The 24,007-nt window shown below is 33.2% G+C and overlaps 1 protein-coding gene across 4 annotated transcripts; it reads left to right on the top strand.

The window, feature by feature from the left end:
* The first annotated feature begins 1,322 nt into the window (after positions 1-1,322).
* Positions 1,323-24,005, top strand: LOC116769302 (uncharacterized). Of its 4 annotated transcripts, XM_032660351.2 has the most exons (8): positions 6,650-6,671; positions 7,067-7,148; positions 7,612-7,921; positions 15,627-15,849; positions 16,409-16,581; positions 19,939-20,065; positions 22,803-22,922; positions 23,031-24,005. In XM_032660351.2, the coding sequence occupies exons 3-8, from the start codon at positions 7,634-7,636 to the stop codon at positions 23,114-23,116; spliced, it is 1,017 nt and encodes a 338-aa protein (XP_032516242.2). In that variant the 5' UTR covers positions 6,650-6,671; positions 7,067-7,148; positions 7,612-7,633; the 3' UTR covers positions 23,117-24,005. The 4 variants fall into 4 exon arrangements, with proteins under 4 accessions (XP_032516244.2, XP_032516242.2, XP_061385139.1 ...); XM_032660353.2 differs by lacking the exons at positions 6,650-6,671; positions 7,067-7,148 and adding an exon at positions 1,323-1,368; XM_061529142.1 differs by lacking the exon at positions 6,650-6,671 and having other exon boundaries at positions 7,096-7,181.
* Positions 24,006-24,007: the final 2 nt, after the last annotated feature.

The following is a 24,007-nucleotide window of genomic DNA, read 5'->3' as shown; positions in this document are numbered from 1 at the left end:
TAACGATAAGTTTGAGACAGTGTATGAAATTTACTTTTATATAATCTTTGGAGCACTTATACAACAAAGTGGTATGTGTTGAGTGATTCTTTAATATTTATAATATGTTGCAAATGTTTTTAAAGTTTCAAGAAATGTTTTTTTTTTGTTTTTCAATGTCTCGCAAAATGTTTATAACAACAAACAAATAACTGATTATCTGACAAGCATTCCAGTCTATGTCTGAAGAGATTTTCTTCAGTTTATTCTAAGCTGACATCTGCCTTGAGAGCTGACATCTGCCTTGAGAGCTGACATCTATCTTGAAAGCTGACATCTATCTTGAAAGCTGACAACTAGCTTGAAAATAACACATTACATCGAACACACTGCATTTTATTACACATTCATTATAAGCCTTTGTTTCATTTTGATATAAGGCCTTTAAAACTATGTTTTCTAACAAATACACTGTTTTAAGATTCTTTACTGAACATAAGTAGAAAAATTACAACGCAAACCATTTATTCTATAAAATACAGGATTTTTTTTTATTACAATGTTTTCAACAAATATTTCATTTGTCTTAATAAAAGATGTGGCAAAACTGCTTAATTTATATATTTTTTGCTAATAAATAACAAATTCATATCTGTACAAAGTATTATTGTGAATGTCAGTGTCATAAGTCATCGTAAATTGAAGTAGACGAGGTTTCGATTCCAGAATGGAAAGACTATACCTACTTTGTTGTCTAAAATTTTTAAAATGAAATAGACACACAATTGTGTAATAGACATTATTATAATAATTTATTTTTGAGTTTTAAAATGATAAAGGCAATGTATTTAAACAACCAAAATTTTATATTCATACGAAATTTCAAATTGTTTGTAATTCATTTTGATGCTCTTTATTGAGAGACTGTATATTCGTCGCATCAATTTCTTCTAACAGCTGAAAATGATCTAGTATCTGAGGTTTTATGGGAGTTATAAAATCTTTAAGTCCAGACGATATACATATCAAAGTTTTTTTATCAACAAGGACAGTAAAATTCACATTGTTTTTAAAATTATGGACGAGAACGCTTTTCATTAATTGGAATGTCTCCTTTTTTCTTCAGAAAAGTGGTATCTTAAGCATGTGTCATCGATCTTTTTTCTCCTTGAATCATTATTCTATGTTCTTTAATAAGAAGCAATAACTTTAATCTTCGTACTTAAACATATTATGTTGCTTTATACCTTAGATATAATTCTTTGCTCAACATAAAATGAAAGACTATGAATAATTTGACGCTAAGGTTTAAAAATAATTTGTATCTAGATTTAGGTGACTTTGACACTCGAACACTAAGAATCATGGAAATTGTATAATATATTGCAGGTATTTTAATTATCATTTATAAAATAGTATAAACTTTAATGTTCGTATAAGACACTACATATTTCACTATGATAACATTATCTTCATTCATCGTTGGTAGGTGGAACAAATTTATGGATTGCAATGTTACTATGGATGCAATGACATTAGCGTAATACCTGGGAGAGGGATTGCGTTAGCGATCTTATCTCAGACCAAAACATATTGACTTTTTTTTAAATTAATAACTAACATACTTTCAATGCTTATTTTAGTTTTCACCGTTTTGCTAAATATTGAAATACACATTTTAAATAGAAATAACACCTGCTATAATATTTTGCCATACTTGAGTGTGGAATAAATAACGCTTATTAGCTCATCGTCTGAATGTAATTTGCATATCCTTGTAAATGTGTGCAAACCTCTTTTGTCAAACTTTCTCGTTTTTTTGTTGGACTTTGGCATCTTCCTTAGATAGCAGTTTTGCACAGATTCGTTTGGACATTTAGTTTTCAGACGCGTACAATAAATCTCATTTGGAAATTTCTATTGGAGCAAAAGTTTTAGTTATTTACAAACATGCGTTAGAGGAAGGTCCTTTAGTTTTTTATTTGATATTTAATTTTTTGAGTTAATGTTATAAGTTTTTAATCCACATTTATTCCACTTAAGCATTTTGTTTAGCGCGTAAGAGATTGTGTGTGTTTTGTTGTACCACTATGTTCTTTCTATTCTCTCTACTTCTCTGCAAGGTTTAATCTGATATCTATTTATAGCTTAACTGTATTTAGTACGGCGACTATTTTAGTTTGACCGGTATTATCTGTGTTATTTATTTTATCCCCCACAACTCAAGTCCCTTAAATTATCTGACACATAATTTACAAGTTTTTAGTAGAAAGAAAAGAGACATTCAAAATTATTCTTGTCTTAAAAATAGTATTAAAAATTGTATTAAAAATATACTTGTGACAAATTTAGAAGGTTGAAGGTTTTTGGTTGGAAAGATATACAAATATTTAAAAACCTAGAGGAAACGGTTCAGAAAAATCTTTCAACTAAAAGAGTTTGATGTGGCACATGTTGTGGACCGATTCCATTCTTGTGAGAAGGTATTAAGATCAAAGTAACTCGCGCTGATGTCATATAACCACATTTAATTGTGATGTAGCCTTGGAACATGTCCTGGAAAAGTTACCGTGGCCAGCATGGTTTGCTCGTAAGGGTATGGTGAGATGAATGTTTCTGCTTCGTCTGCGGCAGTAGGAGTGTCAACTTTTCCGTTCACTGAAAGGGTACCTCTTTTAGTTGGAGAAGCGATTTCACATGTGCTCTACTTCTAGATACTTCGCAATATATAGATTAATTGCAATTTGGCAATATAATTTGTTTGAAATTCAGATTTTTAGTTTTCATTAGATTTTTTAATTCGTCATCCTCCCGTTGTAGGTTAGCTAAATCCTCGTAATCAATGGGCGACGGCAACTCTATTGCCGATGTTCGCGAAAGGATGTCGGCTACAATGTTTTGCGCTCCACTAATATGTTTTAAATTAGTGCAGAATTGCATTATAAAATTCAAGTTTCGGATTCGCAATGGCGTAGCATTAAAAAATAAACTATAGGCTTATGATCCGTATGCACAGTTGGAAGCCTGTCTTCTATTTGGGATCGAAAATGTTTAATGGCAATATATATTGATAATAATTCTCTGTCATACGTGCTGTAACGCTGTTGAGCTTCGCTCAATTTATTTGAAAAAAATCCTAATGGTCTCCATGAATTATCTTCATTTTGTTGTGAAACAGCGCCTGAGCTAGTATTCGAGCAATCTCTCATTAGCGCTATCGGACAATTCCGTGCTGGAAAGGACAAAGTAACAGCGTTTTTAATGCCTTGCTCACATAGTGCAAACGCTGCGATAGATTCTTCTGTCCCCGGAATTAAACTTTTGTTTTTTTTCTTGTCGTTATGTAAAAATATATTTAATTATGCGTGAATCTCGGCGGCTTTAGGCAGGTGACGTCTATAAAAGTTTATCACTCCGAGAACACGACATAATTCTTCAAGTGTTTTTTTTCTCGGAAATTCCGATACAACCATAACTTGCTTGTCTAATGGTTTCAGTCCTTCTTTCGATACTCGAAATCCCAACAAACTTAACTCAGGTTTTGCGAACTCGCATCTGGCTAAGTTAATAGTTATACCGTACTTACTCTCTGCTCCTATGTTCCGATATTGAGTTTGACGCAGTAATGACGTCGTCGATAAAGATGAATAAAGTTTAGATCCCGTAAAACTTCAGTCTTCGTCGTTTAAAAATCTATGGAAAGTCCAAAGGGTGTAGTTACGGCAGTTTTTGGTATATCCTCTACATTAATTCTTATATTATGTTAAGCGCTTTGCATATCAATTTTCGAAAATATAACTTTGCCATGTAGGAGGTAAGTACAATCCTGAATACATGGTATTGGGTAGCAATCTGGTTTTGTCATAGCGTTTTATCAGTCCATAATGACCGCAGGGTCTTATTTCTCCATTCTTCTTCGTAACTACATGTAATGGACTAGCCCAATTACTTTTTGATGGTCTACAAATACTCATATCTTGCATTCGCTGAAATTCGGCTATAACCTTACTTTACTTGTACGGCGGTAGCGGTCTCTGGCGCGCGTAAACAGCTGAACCCGTAGTTTCGATGAAGTGGGCGACATAATGCATTGGAGTTTCTTTAAAGCACATAGGTTTGTTAAACTTGGGAAATTCACATAAAATGTTACTATACCTATACTCAATTTTGTAATGTTACGAATCCAATAAACTAGTGACAGAATCGATAAGTTTTCTTTTACAATCATCAGCTTATAATGGCTTAAAAAACCGACCCCCATAATAGGTTGCTTAACGTCCGCAAAAACAAAAGACTAACGATATGGTCGACGAAAGCTAAAGTCCAAATTGAAAGTTTTTTTCACCGAAAGTTTTAATTTCGGTGCCATTTGCGGCGTAAAGTTTAAAGTCCTCACACCCACTATTATATAATCCTCGACCATTCACTGGTAAAACCGAAATATTAGCCGCTGTGTCGACTAAAAATTTTAAATCACTATTGTTATCTCCAATACATAGGCGGTGTAATGGAGTAATGGCGCAAATCTCCGCCTGCGAATGCACCTAGTTTAGTTTTCCTTATTTTGGATTATTTCAAAAAACACGGCCCTATACATTTATTCGCTCTGCGACGAGATCTAAAATGATAAAAACAACCATTCGGGGTTGTTTTGAATCGTATAACAAACACGAGACGCTGATCGAGTTCGCGAACGATGACCTCTGTATATTTCACGTCTATTTTATTTTATTCTCGATATTACGCATTTTTAGACTTAATTTTGCTATTTCGCCAATAATAAAAGCGCTGTCACTGCTAGTGCTGCTGCTGGTGCTAGAACTCGACATGGCTTGAACTTCAGCTAGATGCAAAGGTCGTGTTGTTCCCTTATAGCTATTGCATTTTAAGCATGTTTATAAAATCAAACTTACCTACCTTAGTAACCTAAGATTAATATTTTTTGGGATACAACGATGATTTTTAATTGTTTACAAAATACCGATTTAAAAAAGTATAGCTAAAACAGTTTCGATGTTTGTAAATAATTTATTACATAAAATTAATATTTTTTTGCATGAATTTTTTTTTTAATTTACGTTCAATGAACCGACAGCTAAGGGGCGTTGAAATTTAAACGTGGGCTATACTGACCAAGGGCTAGGTCCATTACCGTTTCAAAAGTATCGTTTAACCGAATCGTAAAAAAATACTTTGTCGGATTATTTGTAAAGATTGCTATTTTTTGTGAGTTTTATTGACACGTAATGTCAAGGCAGTGACAATATCGATCTGTTGGAGGCGCGGTGTCGACGGTGAGGTGCATGAATATTAATAGTTCACAGGAACATTTAACTGTTAAATCAGTTGAGTCAGCCCTTTTAAAATAGGTCGTTTCAGTGCTCGTACGCCCTTCATGAAAGTGGGTTTTTCTAAAGTAATACCTCGTATTCTCTTCATTTTTTATATAACTATAAATCTTAACAACCATACTTTGGCACTCCAGCCACAGTGTCAAAGCCAATAAGGCTTACTGTTAAAAAAACGGATGATAGGTACTTTGTTAGTCTGTCACTAGGTTGTGAGAAAATTAAAATAAAAACTTAATAAAAAAAAATATAATTGAAGTTTATAATCAGATTTTTTATTGTATGGCTTCTTCCGCACTGGACTCGGCATATTTTACCAAAGATTATCAGATTTTATTAACTTTTTTTCTCATTTGTCAAACTTATTCTATTTTCATTTGACACACAATTTACCTATCTTTTACTTGTGAATCTGTGGAATAAAGTTTTTATATTTAAAAAAATATATATTTATAATTTTTATTGCTATATTGATAATTATAATAAACATATTTTGTATAAAAGGAATACAAAGTCAAATAAAATACACGGTAAAAGCCCAAATCGTAAGTAATCTTTTGTTGTCACGGCCCATATTGGTATAACAATACGTAATTATCGGTTTTTGTAACAGACGCAATTTTAAAACGCTCCAATCCATCAAGGTACTATCAACTTGCACTTAACGCTAGCGTACCTTCTCAAATCGATCAGTTCAATGCTAATAAACAATAATTGATGAAAATTGTTACATTTTTAATGTTTCGTAAGTCATAAAACAATTTATAAGGACGTCCAGAATCAGGTGATACATAGATAAAAAATAAAAAATATTTATTTAATGAGAACTATTTTTTAAATAAACTCTATAAATTTATTCATTTTAATATTATTTATTTAAATAATAAAGGCTTTCTGCTAGTAAGTTTACAACCTAAAAACTTATTTTAATAGAGTGTCATATTTTTATCAAACCTATAACATTAAAAATATGTATCTATTGACTCGTGAAATGTCAAAATAATTTTGCCGCTGTATGGATATAAATTATATAGGGTTATTATAACTGTAAATAATTGAAAAGTTAGAAATTAAGACATTAGTATTACTTTCTACCGTAATATATGTACGTAATATGTAATAATAATTATTAAAACGACAAAAAAATAATTAGTGTCAATCAGTTTAAAAGATATTATTAAAATTTCACTCTAATTGAACCGATTGTTTAAAGTTTAAATCGTGATTGGTGTAAAACATCATTGGATTGTGGTGATAAAGCCTAGGCTGATTGGAATTCGCGAGCTGTCTTGAACGTTGTATCAGCGTAACATTGTGCCAGCCTTCAACGAAGATAGTCGTAACGTATTTCATTTAAAAGTATATTTTATTCAAAGAACATTTTGTCAATCCTATGAGTAATTTTTCGTCTCTCGTTTGATCTTTTCTATCTTCCCATTACTAAATTCGGGTTTAGAAGTACTGTGGTCCCAAATTTATAAAAATTACCGCCAAATTACGACTATGAGGACTTAGGAAGCCATAAATCAATTTGGCAAGGCTTTGTTTCCAATGCAGTTTCCGTGTTCTAAGACTTTCAATCAAACTCCTATTGACAGTTTCATAAAACTGTACTACGTAAAATATATTTTGATTTCTTATTTATCGTTCATTTAAATTAAATAACGTAAAATTACTTTTTTATTACATTTTAATGGTCAGTTTTATTGTCAAACTACTACCGAGATTTTTATGTTTAGGAACTAAGAATAATGGCAGGTCACCGAAGCTACCAATAGGTTAAAAGTACAAATAACACTCGCAAGGACAGACGCCTAACAGGTGAATAATTGGCTGGCATTATATTTGCTAGAGGTAACCTAATAATTACGTTTATTGTAGAATCATTGCGCAATTATTATTATTATAAATATATTGAAACATTGATAAACTGACTTTAGGGAACTATTAATTATTATTATCCCAAAAAGAATTGTACTTACGAAAAAACTATTACATTTTGGTTATATCTGGTGAAGTGGTCAAATGTTTAATGTAATAAATTCATTTTAGAATAACAATAATTAGAAAATGTGTTCGCTAAAACGAAATTGAATTGTAAGTTTCATTTTTAATAATAAAATGTGTTATATTCCGAAAAATGCGAGCATGTCGAGAGTTAGCTATGTGACGGAGTTATGTCTATGAGGAAGGAGGGATTCACAACCCTGTCAGCCGATACGACCTTGTGCGATACCATCTGTAAATATCACACGTAAAAAATGTAGGTGATAACAATTTTCAGTTGCCGCCGCGACGCCGCAGCGATGGCATCTAGCTCTTTCCCCGTCAGTTACACGGGAAATGTGTATGACATAAAGAGTTTCCTGAGGGATCATCCCGGGGGAGTTCGGACTTTGGAAAAGTATAAGGGCAAGTCCATCTCGCAGGTGATGAGAGTGTACGGGCACAGTTACAGCGCGTATCACATGTTGAGAGACTTTAAAGTTAGTGATGGGAACTTGACGGGGGCTGTTAGTGAGCGTGGTAGGATTATTACCAAGGAGGAAGAGGAATTAGATGATAAGGAGATAGCCTTCCTCGAGGAGTTGGAGGTAAAGTGAAATTTGTTTATATGACTTACCTATTTATGAAGAGGTGTTAGTAAATAATTTACTATGCAGTTTTGATGGTCTTGAATGACATTCGATATAAAAAAAAATAATTTAATCGATTTAAAAAATACTTATTGATGGAATTACAATTTACAGTGCAATCATAATTTTTTTTTTTTCATTTAATTATGAGTTGGGTCTAAGAGTAGTTTTTGCGTTAAGTATAGTACACAATACTCATACGTTTATTCACAATACACGTGCGTCAAGTATGTTTTAATCCCATAATATATTTAGTCGGAATAATATAATTTTTTTTTGCTTGAAAACGAATCATAATTTTTTTCAAAAGCCGTTGAGTAATACAAAATTCATTTCCGCGAACTTAACCTAATTACAAGTTTTCGCCGGTTGAAGTTGTCCTACAAATTCAAACCTAGAACAAAACTAAAAAAAAAAAAAATTGCATTCATCTTTCATAATGATTTTTATTTAGTACTTCATTTTTAACATTTGCAACTAATAGAAATTTTATTTAGCAATATTAAATTTGATTTGTACGCATGATACTTTAAATAATAATAATAGCGTATTAAAAGAACGTAGACCCTTAATACAGGCTGCATCGTTCCACTACACGAGTGTTTTAACTTTTTCTTTAATGAACCTAACTTGATACTATCACGTGCAAATACTAGTGAAGAAGGGCAAACCGTTCGTATTGAGTTCCAGCCTTGAAACATATAGTACGTTTATTTATATCAATATTTTAAGGCTCGGTTTAAATTACTTGTAGTGTTCATTGGCGTGTCGGTTCCGTTATTGATTGTAGTGATTAGATAGAAAATGTATAAGTTACGGGCACCATAAATACCCATCAAGCATTAAACGATAATGGCCGTTATGTGTTTTTGGGTGTGAACCTTATTGGGCATGTTTATTCCTTTTGTTATTATAATAGATATTTTAATAATTTATATATTTAAATTATGTACTATAAGGAAAATACCTTAGAAAAATATAGTTGAAGACGAGTTACACATGACCGGTACTATTAGTACGCGATACTCGTGTCCATAATATACAGGGTGTTTAATATTGATTGATGAATGTTGAAATAGAACCGTGGATATCGTCTTTATTGTATATCTATATAAAAATCATTCAATCACTTGCTATCTTAATATCACTGCAGTTATTTTTGGATCTCTCCATCAGGTCAAAAATCTTATCCGTTTAACAAATTCAATACGACGTGCGGAACCTCATTAAAAAAATTATAAAAATACATAGAATAAAAATCATATATATTATATCCATGAAGCAAACCGAGATTTATAAAAAAAAAATTCATCATTACTACTTTGTTTTTTTTTTTTAAATTCACTTCGGCTGAATGATTCCTTCTCTAGGCCAGGAACATAACGAGTGCACTCTTAAAAAATTATAACCCCTCCTTTTGGCTGTGATGTTATCTGATAAAATGGAATGATACCAACTTATCTAATATCACATACTTACGTCGATATACAAATCCTTTTACGAGCTATTGAGATAATATTAAGACATATTTCTTACGTTACAACATTTCTTATTCAGTAGCATAACTACAAGTTATCATCGCCACACTATACGAAGCGTTTCCCGTTTCTCATTCAATAACCTACGTTAATATTATAACGTGTAAATGTTTATGAATGAGTAACTGTGAACGCTCCGTACGTAGTGTGTAAATACGTACTTGTATTAAGGGTACAGACATATTGATTATACGCTTCAATTGAAATGGATTTGTCGTTATCACGATTTGGTCGCAATCCCCGAAAGCAGGTGTCTGATAACACGTATAGTATAATATTAACTTCTTACTTTTTACATTAACACTAGTTGCTCCGCCAAGCTTTGTTTACGACGTCCTATATAAGTCTCTCTTATAAATTTTAACACAAATATCAAAATTTTCATATTCTATAAACAAATCTATTAATAATTTTATTGGTATCTGAAGTTTTAATATCTTATCTCTATAAGTTGTTTCTTGGTCGTAGTTTGTACTAACCATGTATGTATGTATAGACGAGCAGAAAATATTATTTTTAAATTTTTTTTTTTTTTTTGTGGCAGTATTTGAATTTTTTTTTATCTATATATGCCATGACACAGACTATATTTTGTAACAATAATGATTTAGAAAAACTGTAGATGTCATTTAATTAAGTTAATTGCTTTGAAGATAACCTTGTTTAATATTTATTCGGTCTTTTGTATGTCCATCACAGACAAGGGACATTGATGAGAACTGTTTTTATTCGTGTGATCTAATGTTTTTACTATATTATTGCATAAAAATCATAACATATGGAGATTTTTCAGAAAAAAAATTATATAAGGTGAAAATTTCAATTGTTCCGTAAGAATAAGTCCTCGTGAGTTGTGAAACGCCTTACTGTAAGGGCATTGATATCGTTTAACAACACCTAAATAACATTTTCTGATCCAATGAATAGCGATATATTTAAAAAATCGTATTATTCATAATTTTATCATGAAAACATTTTATACGAATCGAAAATATGATTTAAATTCTTTACTTTTTTTTTTACCTCATTTTAAAAGAAGCAACAGTCTGACTCTGATGGAAAGTTAAATATAATAGCAATTATATTAAGATCAAGTTTGAATAATAAATGTTTTTTATTTGATAACACTAGGTTCACATCTCGGCTGACAGGATGGTCCTCTACGAGAGCGCGGAGGGCCGCGTCGAGTCGTGGAGAGTGGCGGCAGGAGTACCTCAGGGTTCCGTATTAGGCCCTCTATTATGGAACCTGGGGTACAATTGGGTTCTGCGGGGCGTGATGCCGCCGCGCATGGATGTCATCTGCTTTGCGGATGACACGCTGGTCGTGGCGGCAGCGAATGGTTGGAATGAGGCGGTCAACCTTGCGTCTTTCGGCACCTCTTTGGTCGTTCGGCGTATCCGCCTACTGGGTCTGGAAGTAGCCCTCAACAAAACGAGGGCCATCTCATTCCATGCCCCCCGACGCAGAGCCCACCTGGAGCTCAGAGTACTGGTAGAGGGGGTCCAAATTCCAGTAGAAATTCATACTAAGTACCTCGGCCTTATCTTGGACCCCCGGTGGAACTTTGAGGAGCATTTCAAACTCCTAGCTCCCAGGCTATGCGCCGCCGCAGCCGGTCTTGGACGGCTCCTTCCCAACGTGGGAGGGCCGAACACAAAATGCCGTCGGCTGTATCACGGGGTAATACGGTCGATGGCACTATACGGAGCTCCGGTGTGGGCTGAGTGCCTCACATCCCGCACGCGAGCCCTTTTGCGCAGGCCGCAAAGAATAATCGCGACCAGAGCCGTGCGGGCATATCGTACGGTTAGCCATGAAGCGGCCTGTGTACTAGCGGCCACGCCTCCTTTGGAAATCGATGCACTTGTGCTTGCGGAGGTGTATCATCACAAAGTCGAGGCGAGACAGCGGGGTGATGAGCTTGCTCTGGTTGACATAGAGCAGGCCCGAACCGAGGCACAGAGAGAGGCTCTACACCGGTGGAAGGAGGCACTTGCCAACCCCACCGCAGGTCACTGGACGATAACGGCGTTTCGTCCCGTGTTAGAGGAGTGGGTGGGGCGCCAGCAGGGCAGCCTCACTTTCCGTCTGGTGCAGATATTGACCGGACATGGTTGTTTCGGCCACTATCTGCACCGGATCGCAAGAAGGGAAGAGACGCCGCAGTGTCACCACTGCGGCGATCCTGACGACACTGCCGACCACACAATATCAGTGTGTCCGGCATGGCAGTATGAGCGCCGTGAACTCACTGCGGCGCTCGGCGGGAGGAGCCTCTCGCTTCAAAATATGGTCGAAGCCATGATTGACAGCGTTGAGGCTTGGGAGGCTGTCACTTGTTTCGCCGAAACAGTTATGTCGGCGAAGGAAGCCGCGGAGAGGGAGCGGGAGGAGGATGCTCTAGCCGCTCCCCTCCGGCGTAGACGAACGGGTCGGAGGAGACGGGTAAACTTGTAAACGCCTCTCTCCGATGACCTGGCGGTTTGACCAGTCTGCGTCAAATGGCACTGACGCAGGCATTGCATCTGGTCACCACGTCTGGGGGTTATCTTGGCTCTTCCGGGTAATCCCCTACCGGCGCGGTAGTCCGGCACACTGAAGTCGGGCGACCCGGGGGTGAATTTGGCGAATTGCTGTAGCAGGCCCCAAATCACCCTCAATATGGGCAGGAAAGGAAGCCGGGGAGTTTTAGTGGGTATTCCCAGTGCCAAAAACATCAGGCGCTGGGCGACCCCCACACACATCCCACTGTCGAGCCAGGGCAGTGGGCAGTCTGTAAGCGGATTTCTCCCCGAAAAAAAAAAAAAAAAAAAAAAAAAAGGTTCACATCTCGGCTGCCCGTGATCACGGTTGCTGAAAAGTAACCGAAACGTCGGGATTATGTAGTTTTAAAAAATAATAAAATCCGCGTAGTATATCCGAAATATATTAGTTTCATTTAAATGAATAAAACTCTCGAAAGTCTTAGATTTAAACATTAGGTCTATCAATGTAGGTATCTGAATTTGATTGATTGGTGATTTTTAAGATTACTGTACGTTAAATATTTATGTATTGTATAGATGAGGTCATATAGATAATTGATATAGTTATAGTCACATCATAACACTAACGAATTCTAACTAACGAAACGAAAATTGAAAAATTATAAAAAGTTGATTTACTTACAAATGTATATTTTGTTACAATAATATTTATTCCACAAGTTTGTATAACACTACATACGAAGCGTTTAAATTTTTTAAATAAAAATATTCACTCATAATGTTAATGAAAGACTGAAAACGCGTATTAAGTGTGGCTACAATAGTAAGGTGGCCCAGAGGTTAAAGGCCCGCCTCTCGCGCGTAAAGGTGCGGGTACACGAAACCTGGCAAGCGCCAATGTGATTTTTCCGAGTTGTATGTACTTTCTAAGAGTATTAAGACACCACTGACAGGCGGTCAAGGAAAATATCGTAGGGAAAGCTGGACTTGTAATTATAAGTTCAAATTATAATAAGATTGAAATCCCCCTCCAATCAGCCTTGAGCAAGCGTGGTGATTAATGCTTTAAGAACCTTCTCCATATGCTAGGTCTTTGTTCAGCAGTGGGCACCGATGTCCCGATGATGATGATGATGATGATGATGATGATGATGATGATGATGATGATACAAAATAATGGTAAGGCTGGGTCAATACAGCCAATAACATTACTGAGTAAATTTTATATGTCATCATTATTGAGACTAAATTCATCACAATACATTTCGTATGAAAATATATTATCTGTATTAGTAATGAGTTAAGTCGTTATATATTATCTTAAAGTTAATTAATACTATCACCAAACTAATGTGACAGTTTATTTATGTGAACTGTCTGTAACCAGAAATTTACACAGAATTATTCACCTCTATATATCAATGGGATATTTTTCCATTTTAATATCCATACGTAATAGGCATAAAGACTTAATAATCTTACTACATGTTCGCTTCAAACTATACGTTAACGTTTCTAGTTTATCGTTAACTTTATAATACGTGACGTGCGAATATTTGTGTATGAAATATAGGAAATGTTTGTTTATTAGACGGTGGAAACTTGTGGTAAGTACATAAAGATTCCTTTTGAATTTTATTAAGAAATTAATCTGTTGCTTTATTTCTATTGTAGGGTTATAATGTTTTAATTATTGGTAATTTAATAGTAATTTTAATTGTCACCCTCACTACAACTATAAAACTACACTATACTACTAAAAAACTTTAACGAACCTTAAAGTTTTCATTCATATATTAAGTGTTGACGTAGATTCAATAGTCAGAAACGAGAAACATTTCGTATTTAATGTGACTATGAAAACTCGGACTAAGCGTTTGTTTGGTGTTTTGTAAGGAACAAAAAAAAATATGTACAATGAAACTATAATTATTTTTTAATAATTTCATACAGTTTCGTAATACATTAAACAAAACGGAAAATTATGGTTAAACGATAAAGTTCCTTCACTCGTGCTAGTGTAGTCTGTTGATGACAATTAATTTTTTTTCCTTTAAATGTTTACTGTAACACTTACAAGGGAAATATTTTTTTTTTTTTATCTGTAATTTGTTTTTTAGCAAAAAAAAAAAAACAGGAAATCATAAACTTCCGACATTTTTAATTAATGAGTTTCTATCTAATCTATTAACCAATGAACAATCTGATTTATTTGTATTTTTTATAAAGTCATATACCTATGTTATGACAGCTATTACACACTATTGGCTAAAATAATAAGGACTGGTATGACAGAAAAAAATTCTGGTCTGGCAGAATGTGAGGGATTGTTGCCATGTTTACCGCAAAGGATAAAAAAGACCTACCCAAAATATTTTTAATGCTACTTAATTAAGAGGCAAAAACTTACATAAATGGTCTTTTGTAAGCACAGTATTCTATGAGTACACTCCTGTAATATTTTATTATTCAATATTTTCTATTTTCTCAATGAAACTGAACCAAGGCCGTTAAGAATTCTTTGTACTATTATGGTGTTAATTTTCATTGTATAAGATAACACATGTTTTAGGCTCTATCATGTCTGTAGCTGATAATAAAAAGAAATGAGAATATTTAAAATACTATTCTATTAGCTTTATTTGCTAAAAAAAAAAATGGTTTCAGAAAAAAAATTGCGGCAGCGATCGTCTTATGTAAAATCATTTTTTAAAATTAATTCTATTTAAAAGTGTTAAAAAAATCCGTTCTATAACCGTTTAAATTAAACCAGTACTTAATGTTCCTTAACTCTCCTTAATAACAGTATTATATATAATATAATGTTTTGTAATATTTTCGTATTTGCGAAGTTCTTATCATCTTAATTGGGTAATTAAATAGTTATGTGTTATGATTTATTTATTCTTTTTTAATTTTCGAAAAAAATTTTTTTAATTCGTAAACATTTACACTATTTAACAATAAATAAGAATTAAATTTAAACGGATGGTTAGCTCCCTCTTGCGTTTGTGACGTCATTGTGCATATTCCATTCGTATCAGTTCGCGCCAATCCTCTGACAGTTCGCGCCAAACAGAATGTTTTTATAAACACGCAATAATATGTACAATGACGTCAGACCAATCACGGCACGTTATTTTTATGTAATATTGGAACACATTTATTTGTTTAAAATTATGTGTAAGAATTAAATTTTAATCTTACTTGGGTATTTTATGTGTGTCAGAGAATTCATCAATTGGACCTTATTGGCAGAATGATTTTCATGCAAACACCCAATTGTGCTTACGTATAGTATAAAGTAATTTCACGTGCTGTTGATTTTCTATCCTAATCACCGTCCAATTATCGTCTGTGACGTGGAGGTCGCCTCATTCAGGGCGTTCAAGACTGGCGGAAGAAAGACGTATTCTATATAGAAGATCTGAAATATTTTTTCTGTATCAGTTATGTATTTCAACTCGAGAAAAATTTTGGATAAACCGACATAATAATCTTGGTTAAATTATAAATCATAAGAATACAAAATTACCTTTAAGTAACGACAATATAGGCTCAAACTATTTACATATATCTGTAATATATGTTAGTGATAATTCGAGATTAAAACAGTAAATCAAAGCATTTTTCCAGAGTAGACTGGATTGGTCGAAGCCTCTTCTGTCACAGCTGAGCAAAATAGCGCCACACTATCAGAAATGGGTGAACAGCGCCGTTTATAGGAAGTGCCGTCTCTTCGAGAGCCCGCTCCTGGAGGGCTTGACGTACACCCCCTGGTATCTCGTGCCAATGTTCTGGATACCCGTCATTATTTACCTGACGGTGACGCAATGTTTCAGTCACGTATATTGTGGAGGTAAGCTGATAGTTATACCGTATGTATATACTTTTTTTTTTTGGAGTACAAGTAAACATGTCTATTTGATTTTAATTAACTGTGTCAAAAGCGGTGTAGTAAATCTGATTAGTAATATTATCGATATTATTAAGAAGCGAAACTCTAATGTGGGAATGAAGGTTAGAAGGGGTAGAAATAAATTTTTAGTCAACTCATATTATATCTTTAAGACAAACTTTACAAACATTGCTTACAATTCACTATTGCCCACCCATTAACTCTCGCTCCGTCTCTTTCTATTCCCCCTCCCCAGGAGTGTGGAACGTTTAACGCAACCTTGTTGGAAGTCGCGTTAGAAGTTTCACTTCATTATGTCGAAACAAAAAATATCGATATTGCGATAATATCTTCTGTGTCATCACAACAAATCCATCAAGCAACCCTTCATCAAGACGCTTTACCTGGTTAAAGCCATTTCTCCAAGGAATTGAACCAGTGTATTCGGTTATCCCCAACCAGTTGAATCTCGTATGAAAAGTGTGTTCATAAAATGCTTAAAATGAATCATGTTCCAAAGATGTCTGCACGAACCCCATCACAGAGGTGGAATTCGTTTTCCACATGGCGATCGGCTTTATGGTGTGGACGTTCCTGGAGTACTCGCTGCATAGATGGGTGTTCCACTACGACCCTGGCTCCTCAATAAAACTGATACAGCTGCATTTCCTGATACACGGAATGCATCACAAGGTATTTAATCTTAAGATATGTTTTAATGGATTTTATTATTTAAGTTCTATTTATATTCATATTAATGTTTTTAGCCGGCTATAAAGAAAATATATATGACGTGCATATTTGCTATTTGCGCTAAAATCTTTGATCTACTACGTAATAAAATATTTTATTGTACGGGAATAAGTTAAAAAAAAAATAAAAAAAAAAATCTAGATATTCCAATTATTGAGTTGTCCAGTTGTCAAAGGGGCAACAAGACGTAACCGGAACTCTCTTACTTTTTATTTATTATCACTGTTTCAAGTTTCTCCATTCATCTTCTTTATATAACACACGGACTTGTTTCACAATACTAGTGTTTAGAGTGCAGTACTATACGAAATTAAAACTGATGTGACTCGAAGAGGTGACATTAACTCGGACCGGTCTTACTATATGTGATTACCCACTTTATACAAAACCAGACGACGGACAGTGTTAGCTGAATCCACAGATAAAATTCGAAGAGTTATTTTTAGTGTCATTGGCTTAGTGCATTTGATAAGCAGATAAGTATCGCAGTTCCGGAGTTCTAATCTGACTATTGTTCATAAAAATTTCCTTTAATTTTTGGTGATTGTTTTTATTAGAGCAATTTTTTTTTTCGTCCTTTATAATTATTAAAAAAAATAAATATTCTGGAAATATTTAAAAATGGGCTACACATGTAAAGTATGCTTAGGAAACATTGCCGTTTTCCAAAAACGTATAAATGTATAGTTTGTGGACATTATTACCAAATTGAATGCGATAAGATTGATCAGGGATTAAATACCCCCGCTCCCAGGGGAAAGGCATATCGTGTGATGAAGTCCGACCGAAACATAATCATAACAAACCCAATAAACATATAAAGCTGAACATTGGCTGTTAACCACACCCAGGGAGAGATGGAAACTATGACCAGGCGTCCGAACTACTACACAATTTCGAATCTATTATGGAGAAAATTTTCGATGACCTAAAATTTACCTTTTTAGCTCAAATACGATAGGACATCTGACTTAAAATCTCTGGAGGACACTCAAAATAAACTTTTGACGGAATATAGTGTTTTGGTCCTTAAGCTCAAGGACCTGGAAACTAAAACAAATGAAGCCAAGGAAGAACTATTGGACTTACAGGCGGAAGTTAATAATCAGCATCACTGGGCTAGAATCACTAATATTGAAGTAACAGGTTTACCAGCGCTTCATAGAGAATCACCTATAGATTTAGTCATCGGGATTGTTAAGTTTGCTGGTGTGATCCTTACACCTGATCAAGTCGAGTTTGCTACGAGGGTCCAACCACAAAAACCAAACCCTAACAGACCAAAATCCCTCATTGCAAAACCGAAGAACCGGGATGTTAAAGACTCAATTTTATCTGAACTTCGTAAACTTAAAGGCATTAATACAAAAAATAGAGATTTTGAAGGAGCCTCAAAAAAAGGTTTTTGTGAATGAACACCTAACACCCTGAAATAAGCAACTACTGAAGAAAACCAAAGAGCTGGCTTTGTCAAAGGGCTATAAATTTGTATGGGTAAGACTGTAGTATTTTTTTACGAAGAATCCCCAGTTTTGTCTGTAGCTTCCGAAAAAAGTCTTTCAATTATTATAGCTTGCTTCTTTCCATCAAATGCCCTGGTGGTTAATCGTTTTATTTATGTTTACAAAAAATTATTTTGTAAAGAGTATTTGGGTTACAATGCCGTCTCGTTCAAATGCATCTCTTGTGTCAGAGGATAAATATCACCCTAGCTTGGAAATAGATGCTGCTGGCATTACATTTAAGAAACTCAATGTTAAACCTGTGACGAAATATAATTACAACAAGGCAGACTACAATGTGGTTAGTGAGGCATTGGCACGTGGAGACTGGCCTACTATTTTAACGGAGGTTCGACTGACAATGTTGTCGATAATTTTTATAAAGAAATAATACAATAATAAAAACTTGTATACTACAGACAAAAGTTCCTAACACACAGAGTTATCCTATATGGTACAGTACACCTTTAATTAATATAATTAAAAACAACATTCGAGTTCAACGAAATTGGATAAAGTAGAAAAATCCTAGAGACTATGATGGGTTTTCTCTCTTACGTAACCGACAGAAAATTTTACAATCTACATGCATAATTTCCTATAAGAAAAAAATTCAATATTTAATCAAGATAATCCTTAAACATTTTTGGTGGTACCAAAAGTGTCTACGCGGTAAAAGAGGAGAATATCCCAAAACTGTGATTCTATGAGGGACATAATTTAGCAATATCCACGACATTTGTTTTGGTTTTAGTAAATTTATCGAAAGCACCTTCTATTAGTCTGCAGCGAAATACTAATACACTAATATAATGAGATCTAAGTCTAGATCTATACTAATATTGTCAACTTATCCGTGCCTGAATCTGAAGAACATATTGTTAAAATTCCGAATACCAAATCGAAGTTCTCGTCGGACAGCATTATTGGATACACTGGCGATGAGCACAAAATATGGAAGCAACTGCTCAGTAAATCGGTTAGCCGCTAACTACAACAGCTTATTTCTCACTCACACATATTCAATACGAAGAAAGCAGAATTTAAAGAGGCTTTGAAACAAGAAGCTTCATCTTGATTTATTATTAAAACACGCAAATGCATACACATATACGTACACACGCACACACTCAAACATTCGCACACACACAACGAACAGTCCTGCTGATTAGTGTTGTGATCCGTGATTAATGAATGCTCAAATTACTTTATATTTACACTTTTACTGTAACCGTGACCTGTATGATGTATCGGTCTCAGTATTGTTTAGTTATATTTTATAACGTGTTTACTATAAGCACCGGCGGATTACCGAAATAAATATCTTCGTATACATCGTAAATTAATAATCGCTTATTTTTTTAATTTCTACTTTCGATTTGTTGCTTTCGTATACAATTCGTAAACAATATTATCACGATATACCAAGAAAATATGTTTTTCAAGTATAATTCTATGTTACTTGAGGTTTTCTAAGAATATTTACAATACTATGATAAATATAGTAATACATGGGGGAGATATCTAGAATAGAAGTGGAACAATTCTGCTAACAGACACTTGGAAATAAGTGAAAATGGAGTGATTAAATACATTTATTTTATTATAGTTTTAATTTAAATAATTAATAACAGAATATAATATACTATTATACTATAAGTATTAACGTAAGATGTCCAATGTTTCACATAGAAAACGTATATATATATATATATATATATATATATATATATATATATATATAAAATAAATATAGTATATATGTTATTAATAATTATTTGTTTTTTACAACTAGGTGCCTTTCGATGGTCTGAGACAGGTTTTCCCTCCAATACCGGCGTTGGTGATAGCCTCAGTACTGTTTCTACCTATTTGGTGCACACTATCATATCCCTGGATCAAAATGGCCGGCGGTCTTATAGGTATGTATTTTTTTTTTTACAGTACACGACCCGCGTTCAAACAGCCCATGTATATAAAGCAAGAAAGAAATTTAATTAAAATAATTGTAATATATATTTTATAGTTTTAGATATAAATAATTTTGTTACATTTTTTTAATTTGGAACTACTTTAGAAGAAGTGAACATAAGAAAGGGTATAATTTAATTTTTATTGAACTAATATTGTTTCTTTAATACAAACTATATTAAAATTGCTTACAATTCACAATTGACCCACCCATTAACTTTCGCTCCGTCTCTTTCTATTCCCCCTCCCCAGGAGCGTGGAACGTTTAACGCAACCTTATTGGAAGTCGCGTTAGAAGTTTCACTTAAAGAAATATACATATTTTTCTCCTATCAAATTTAATTTAACATTCTCTATACTATTTATACAAAAAATATAAAGTATTATATTGAGATATCAAAAATTTAATTCATAGTAATGTTTCTTTCATACTTATACGTTAATATTTGATTAAATAAAGAGACGAAATAACAAGAGTAGAATAAAGAAAAAATACTCGTTCCTTAATGCATAGATATTGAATATTTTAGTAAATTATGTATATATATATATATATATAAAATATTAAATGGTCTGTTTGTTATTTCAAATGTTTGTTTCTCAACTGCTTGTTTATATTTACTTGATATTATAAATTTTATTTGTCTGTCATTTTTTATAGTATCATATATAAAAAATTGTATTAAGATTTTTTCTCTCTCTCTCTCTCTCTCTCTCTCTTAATACGCACATAACGCTAACCTATAGTACAGTAATTACTCCATCAGATTACAATTCATACACGTTAGTACAACAGTTCTTGCTTATTCTCATTATTTGAAAGGCGGCCGCTGATAAAGGTGTCATGTAGGTATAGTTCTTTGGTATTAGCGCCTGATGACGACGGCCTGGTTTGGAAGGACGTAGCTGTGTATTATAAATGTGCTCGTATTAGATTTTTTGTTCCTTGTTCTCAGAATCTTATTGGTTAAGTCAGAAAAATAAAGAATATTGACTTCTATATTAAATAATATTTAACCAACCATAATGATTAATTAATGACTCTGATTATATTACGGATGTAAATATGTTTAAAGTACTGGTAGATGATCATTATATCTTTATTTATATTGTAAATTTTATTAATAATATTTAAAGTTTTATATCACTTATCGTCCATTTGTATTGATTTAAAATTAATATTTTACAAAATGTCAATTTCCGAACGCATGTGTAGAAATATGACGCTTCTAAATTTAAATTTATAGATAGATGATCGCTAAAAAAAAGTAGCATTCAAAAAGTTTTTATTTAAAAAAAAATTGCTTTAATTTTTTTTTTAAGTTTGTTATAATATTATTGAATGTGGACGAAATAAAAGCAGGTTTTTCATTGGCTAGAACACTCACAAGCAATGTCACCTGTATTTCAATATGCCAACGTTTTCCCCCACCAGAGATATCTGGATATTACAGTCTGTGGTATTCCAGTATTGTTTGCGATGATAAACATAATATTATACTGACACCAAACTCGCTCTAAAATGTTACTGTCACATTTTTTCTTAGTGAGTAGTAAATAGTGTTTATCTTGAATTATCGAAAATGGACAATTATCAGTGAATACAGGTGATGTTATCAGTAGCGGGTGATTTTCCTGTCGATGAGGTAATATCGTAATTAAATTCAATAAAAATATACAAAGGACGTTGTTTTATACAACAATCTTGGTAATATATTACAAATGGCTGACATTGTCTATGAACAATCAAAGACTAATATCAAGTATATATATATTTTTTTTATTTTCTTGAAATAAAACTAATATTTTTCGCTTTTACTACGCGTTTATAATTATTTTTATCAGCATACTCCCGAAGTGTCGGTTACTCCGTGATCACGGTTTAAAATCTCCAATTCTTCTCTTCTTGTTTTTCTTGTCCATTCTCCATTTTTTCTTCTCATTCTTCGCTTCCAGTTTCTTCAATGGGTCAGCTAGCGATTTCGACTTGATAGTTTTATTTTGTTATTCTTGTATATATTTATTACTAACTACTTATTTACTGTGATACCAAAAAATAATCAAGACTGCCTTAGACATTGTTTTGGTGTCTCAGCCAAGTTAAGTAACATTAGTTCGCCTATCCTAAGTTTGGTTTTAAATAATAAACTATCTGCATATAATTGTGTATAGGAACTTTTATTTCATATGCTATGATACTAACCTTTTTGTCATGTCAGGCCTTTAAACCGAACAAATTTTTTTTTTTTACGTAGTTGTACTTTTTCATTCTTAAGTCGATCTTAAAACGTCCAAAAATTACGGCAGTCGGCATCATTTATAACCTAATTTTACACACAGTTCCTTATCTAGAATGAAATTATTGTCATCGATCTAGATATAAAAAAATGCAAAATCCTACATGGAAAATTAGATCGCGGCTTTAGTTTCCACTTATCAAGTCTAATGTCTGCAGGTTATTAAAAGATGAAAAGTAACTATTTTATCTTTCTATTTCCCAGATTAACGTATGTAGTTATTTTTTTCTTTTAATATGACCGCATAATATTCAAGGCAAACGGACGTTCGAAAGAGACATCTCTCATCAAATGCATAGTAATATATTATTTTTTCAAGACATGTAATATTAATAACAGTGTAATTTGTCACAGTCTTGTGTAGTGTGTTGTGTATTGTAATTGATTATAGGTTATCTTGTGTATGATATGATTCATTACTACGTGCACCACGGCTCACCGAGCGACGGTACATACCTTTACGCGATGAAACGCTATCATTCAAATCATCATTTCGTGAACCACGACAAAGGTATAAACGTGAAACAGCTTACAGAACATCTTATTTATGATGACATGTCAACTGTCAAATAACTGTCAGATATATGTCAAGCTCAACTGACATTAGTTTTTTTTTCAGCTTTTGGTATAAGCAACAAGCTGTGGGATCACGTTTTCAAAACGCTGGTCCACGTGAAGAAATTGGGTTTCGGTCTCAAGTGGTAGCGTGTCAGAGACGATTTAGTTCATATATAAAAAAAGACAAATGTGTAATTGGTTAATCGCTTATACGATTTGAACGAAACGTTTTTTTGAATATTTTATTTATAATATTTTTATTTGTTCCTAATTCGAAAAATTTTAACTTATTTCTTTTAACGTTAAGATAGTTTTACGACACATACATAGTTGGACTAGAATTTTCATTATTCACATTAAATGACATCGTTCGGAAACTTGTTACACAAGTATAATTTAATGAGACTATTCATCTGTATATTTTCTTCACCGTTCTGATTAAACGACAAATGTTTTATTTTTGAAAATGTCAATCATACTAAGTCGAATAAAAAACCTTAATTTTCAAGCCGTTCAAAAATTAACTCAATGTTTGCATTTTTTTTTATCGAATCGTACCCATTTATCAACGAAATTATCAGTTGTAAGAAATATTTGTGATAAAGGTGTGAAGTTACGACTAAAGTTTTTTTTACACCGTATTGGTTCGACACTTGGTTAATTTTGTTGCCATATTTTTTTTATATACTATTAAAAATAAACTGATTATTGTGTTCAGTTTCCTTATACGCTAACAGTCTATAACTGCAATGTTTTCCTCGAACTGTCTATTTTGCAACCATTCTAAACGTGTATAAATAAAACTGACAGTTCTCATATAACATTGAAAATAACGATCACATTACCACAGACTATACATTAATTAACAATTATTTTTTTTATTATAATGAAAAGTGTTTTATTTTTTGTTTTATATTTACATATTAATGTACAGGATAAAAAAAATACATAGCATATGTGACAATATTAACAAAATGATTGCGATATAGATGTAGTTAGAAGTGGACACCACAAATAATAAATGTATATTTTTATACT

The sequence above is a fragment of the Danaus plexippus genome, chromosome 5 (assembly GCF_018135715.1).
Source record: "Danaus plexippus chromosome 5, MEX_DaPlex, whole genome shotgun sequence".
In the NCBI taxonomy this organism is placed as follows: domain Eukaryota; kingdom Metazoa; phylum Arthropoda; class Insecta; order Lepidoptera; family Nymphalidae; genus Danaus; species Danaus plexippus.
Note: the sequence above shows the minus strand (reverse complement) of the source record. Positions and strands in the feature narration are given on the sequence as shown.

What these genes read in the sequence shown, in the direction of transcription:
- LOC116769302 (XM_032660353.2), top strand. Translation starts at nt 7,634, where the DNA reads ATGGCATCTAGCTCTTTCCCCGTCAGTTACACGGGAAATGTGTATGAC. An exon ending in TACACGGAATGCATCACAAG is followed by an intron (nt 16,582 to 19,938) that starts GTATTTAATCTT and finishes TTTTACAACTAG; the next exon opens with GTGCCTTTCGATGGTCTGAG. An exon ending in TTTCGTGAACCACGACAAAG is followed by an intron (nt 22,923 to 23,030) that starts GTATAAACGTGA and finishes TTTTTTTTTCAG; the next exon opens with CTTTTGGTATAAGCAACAAG.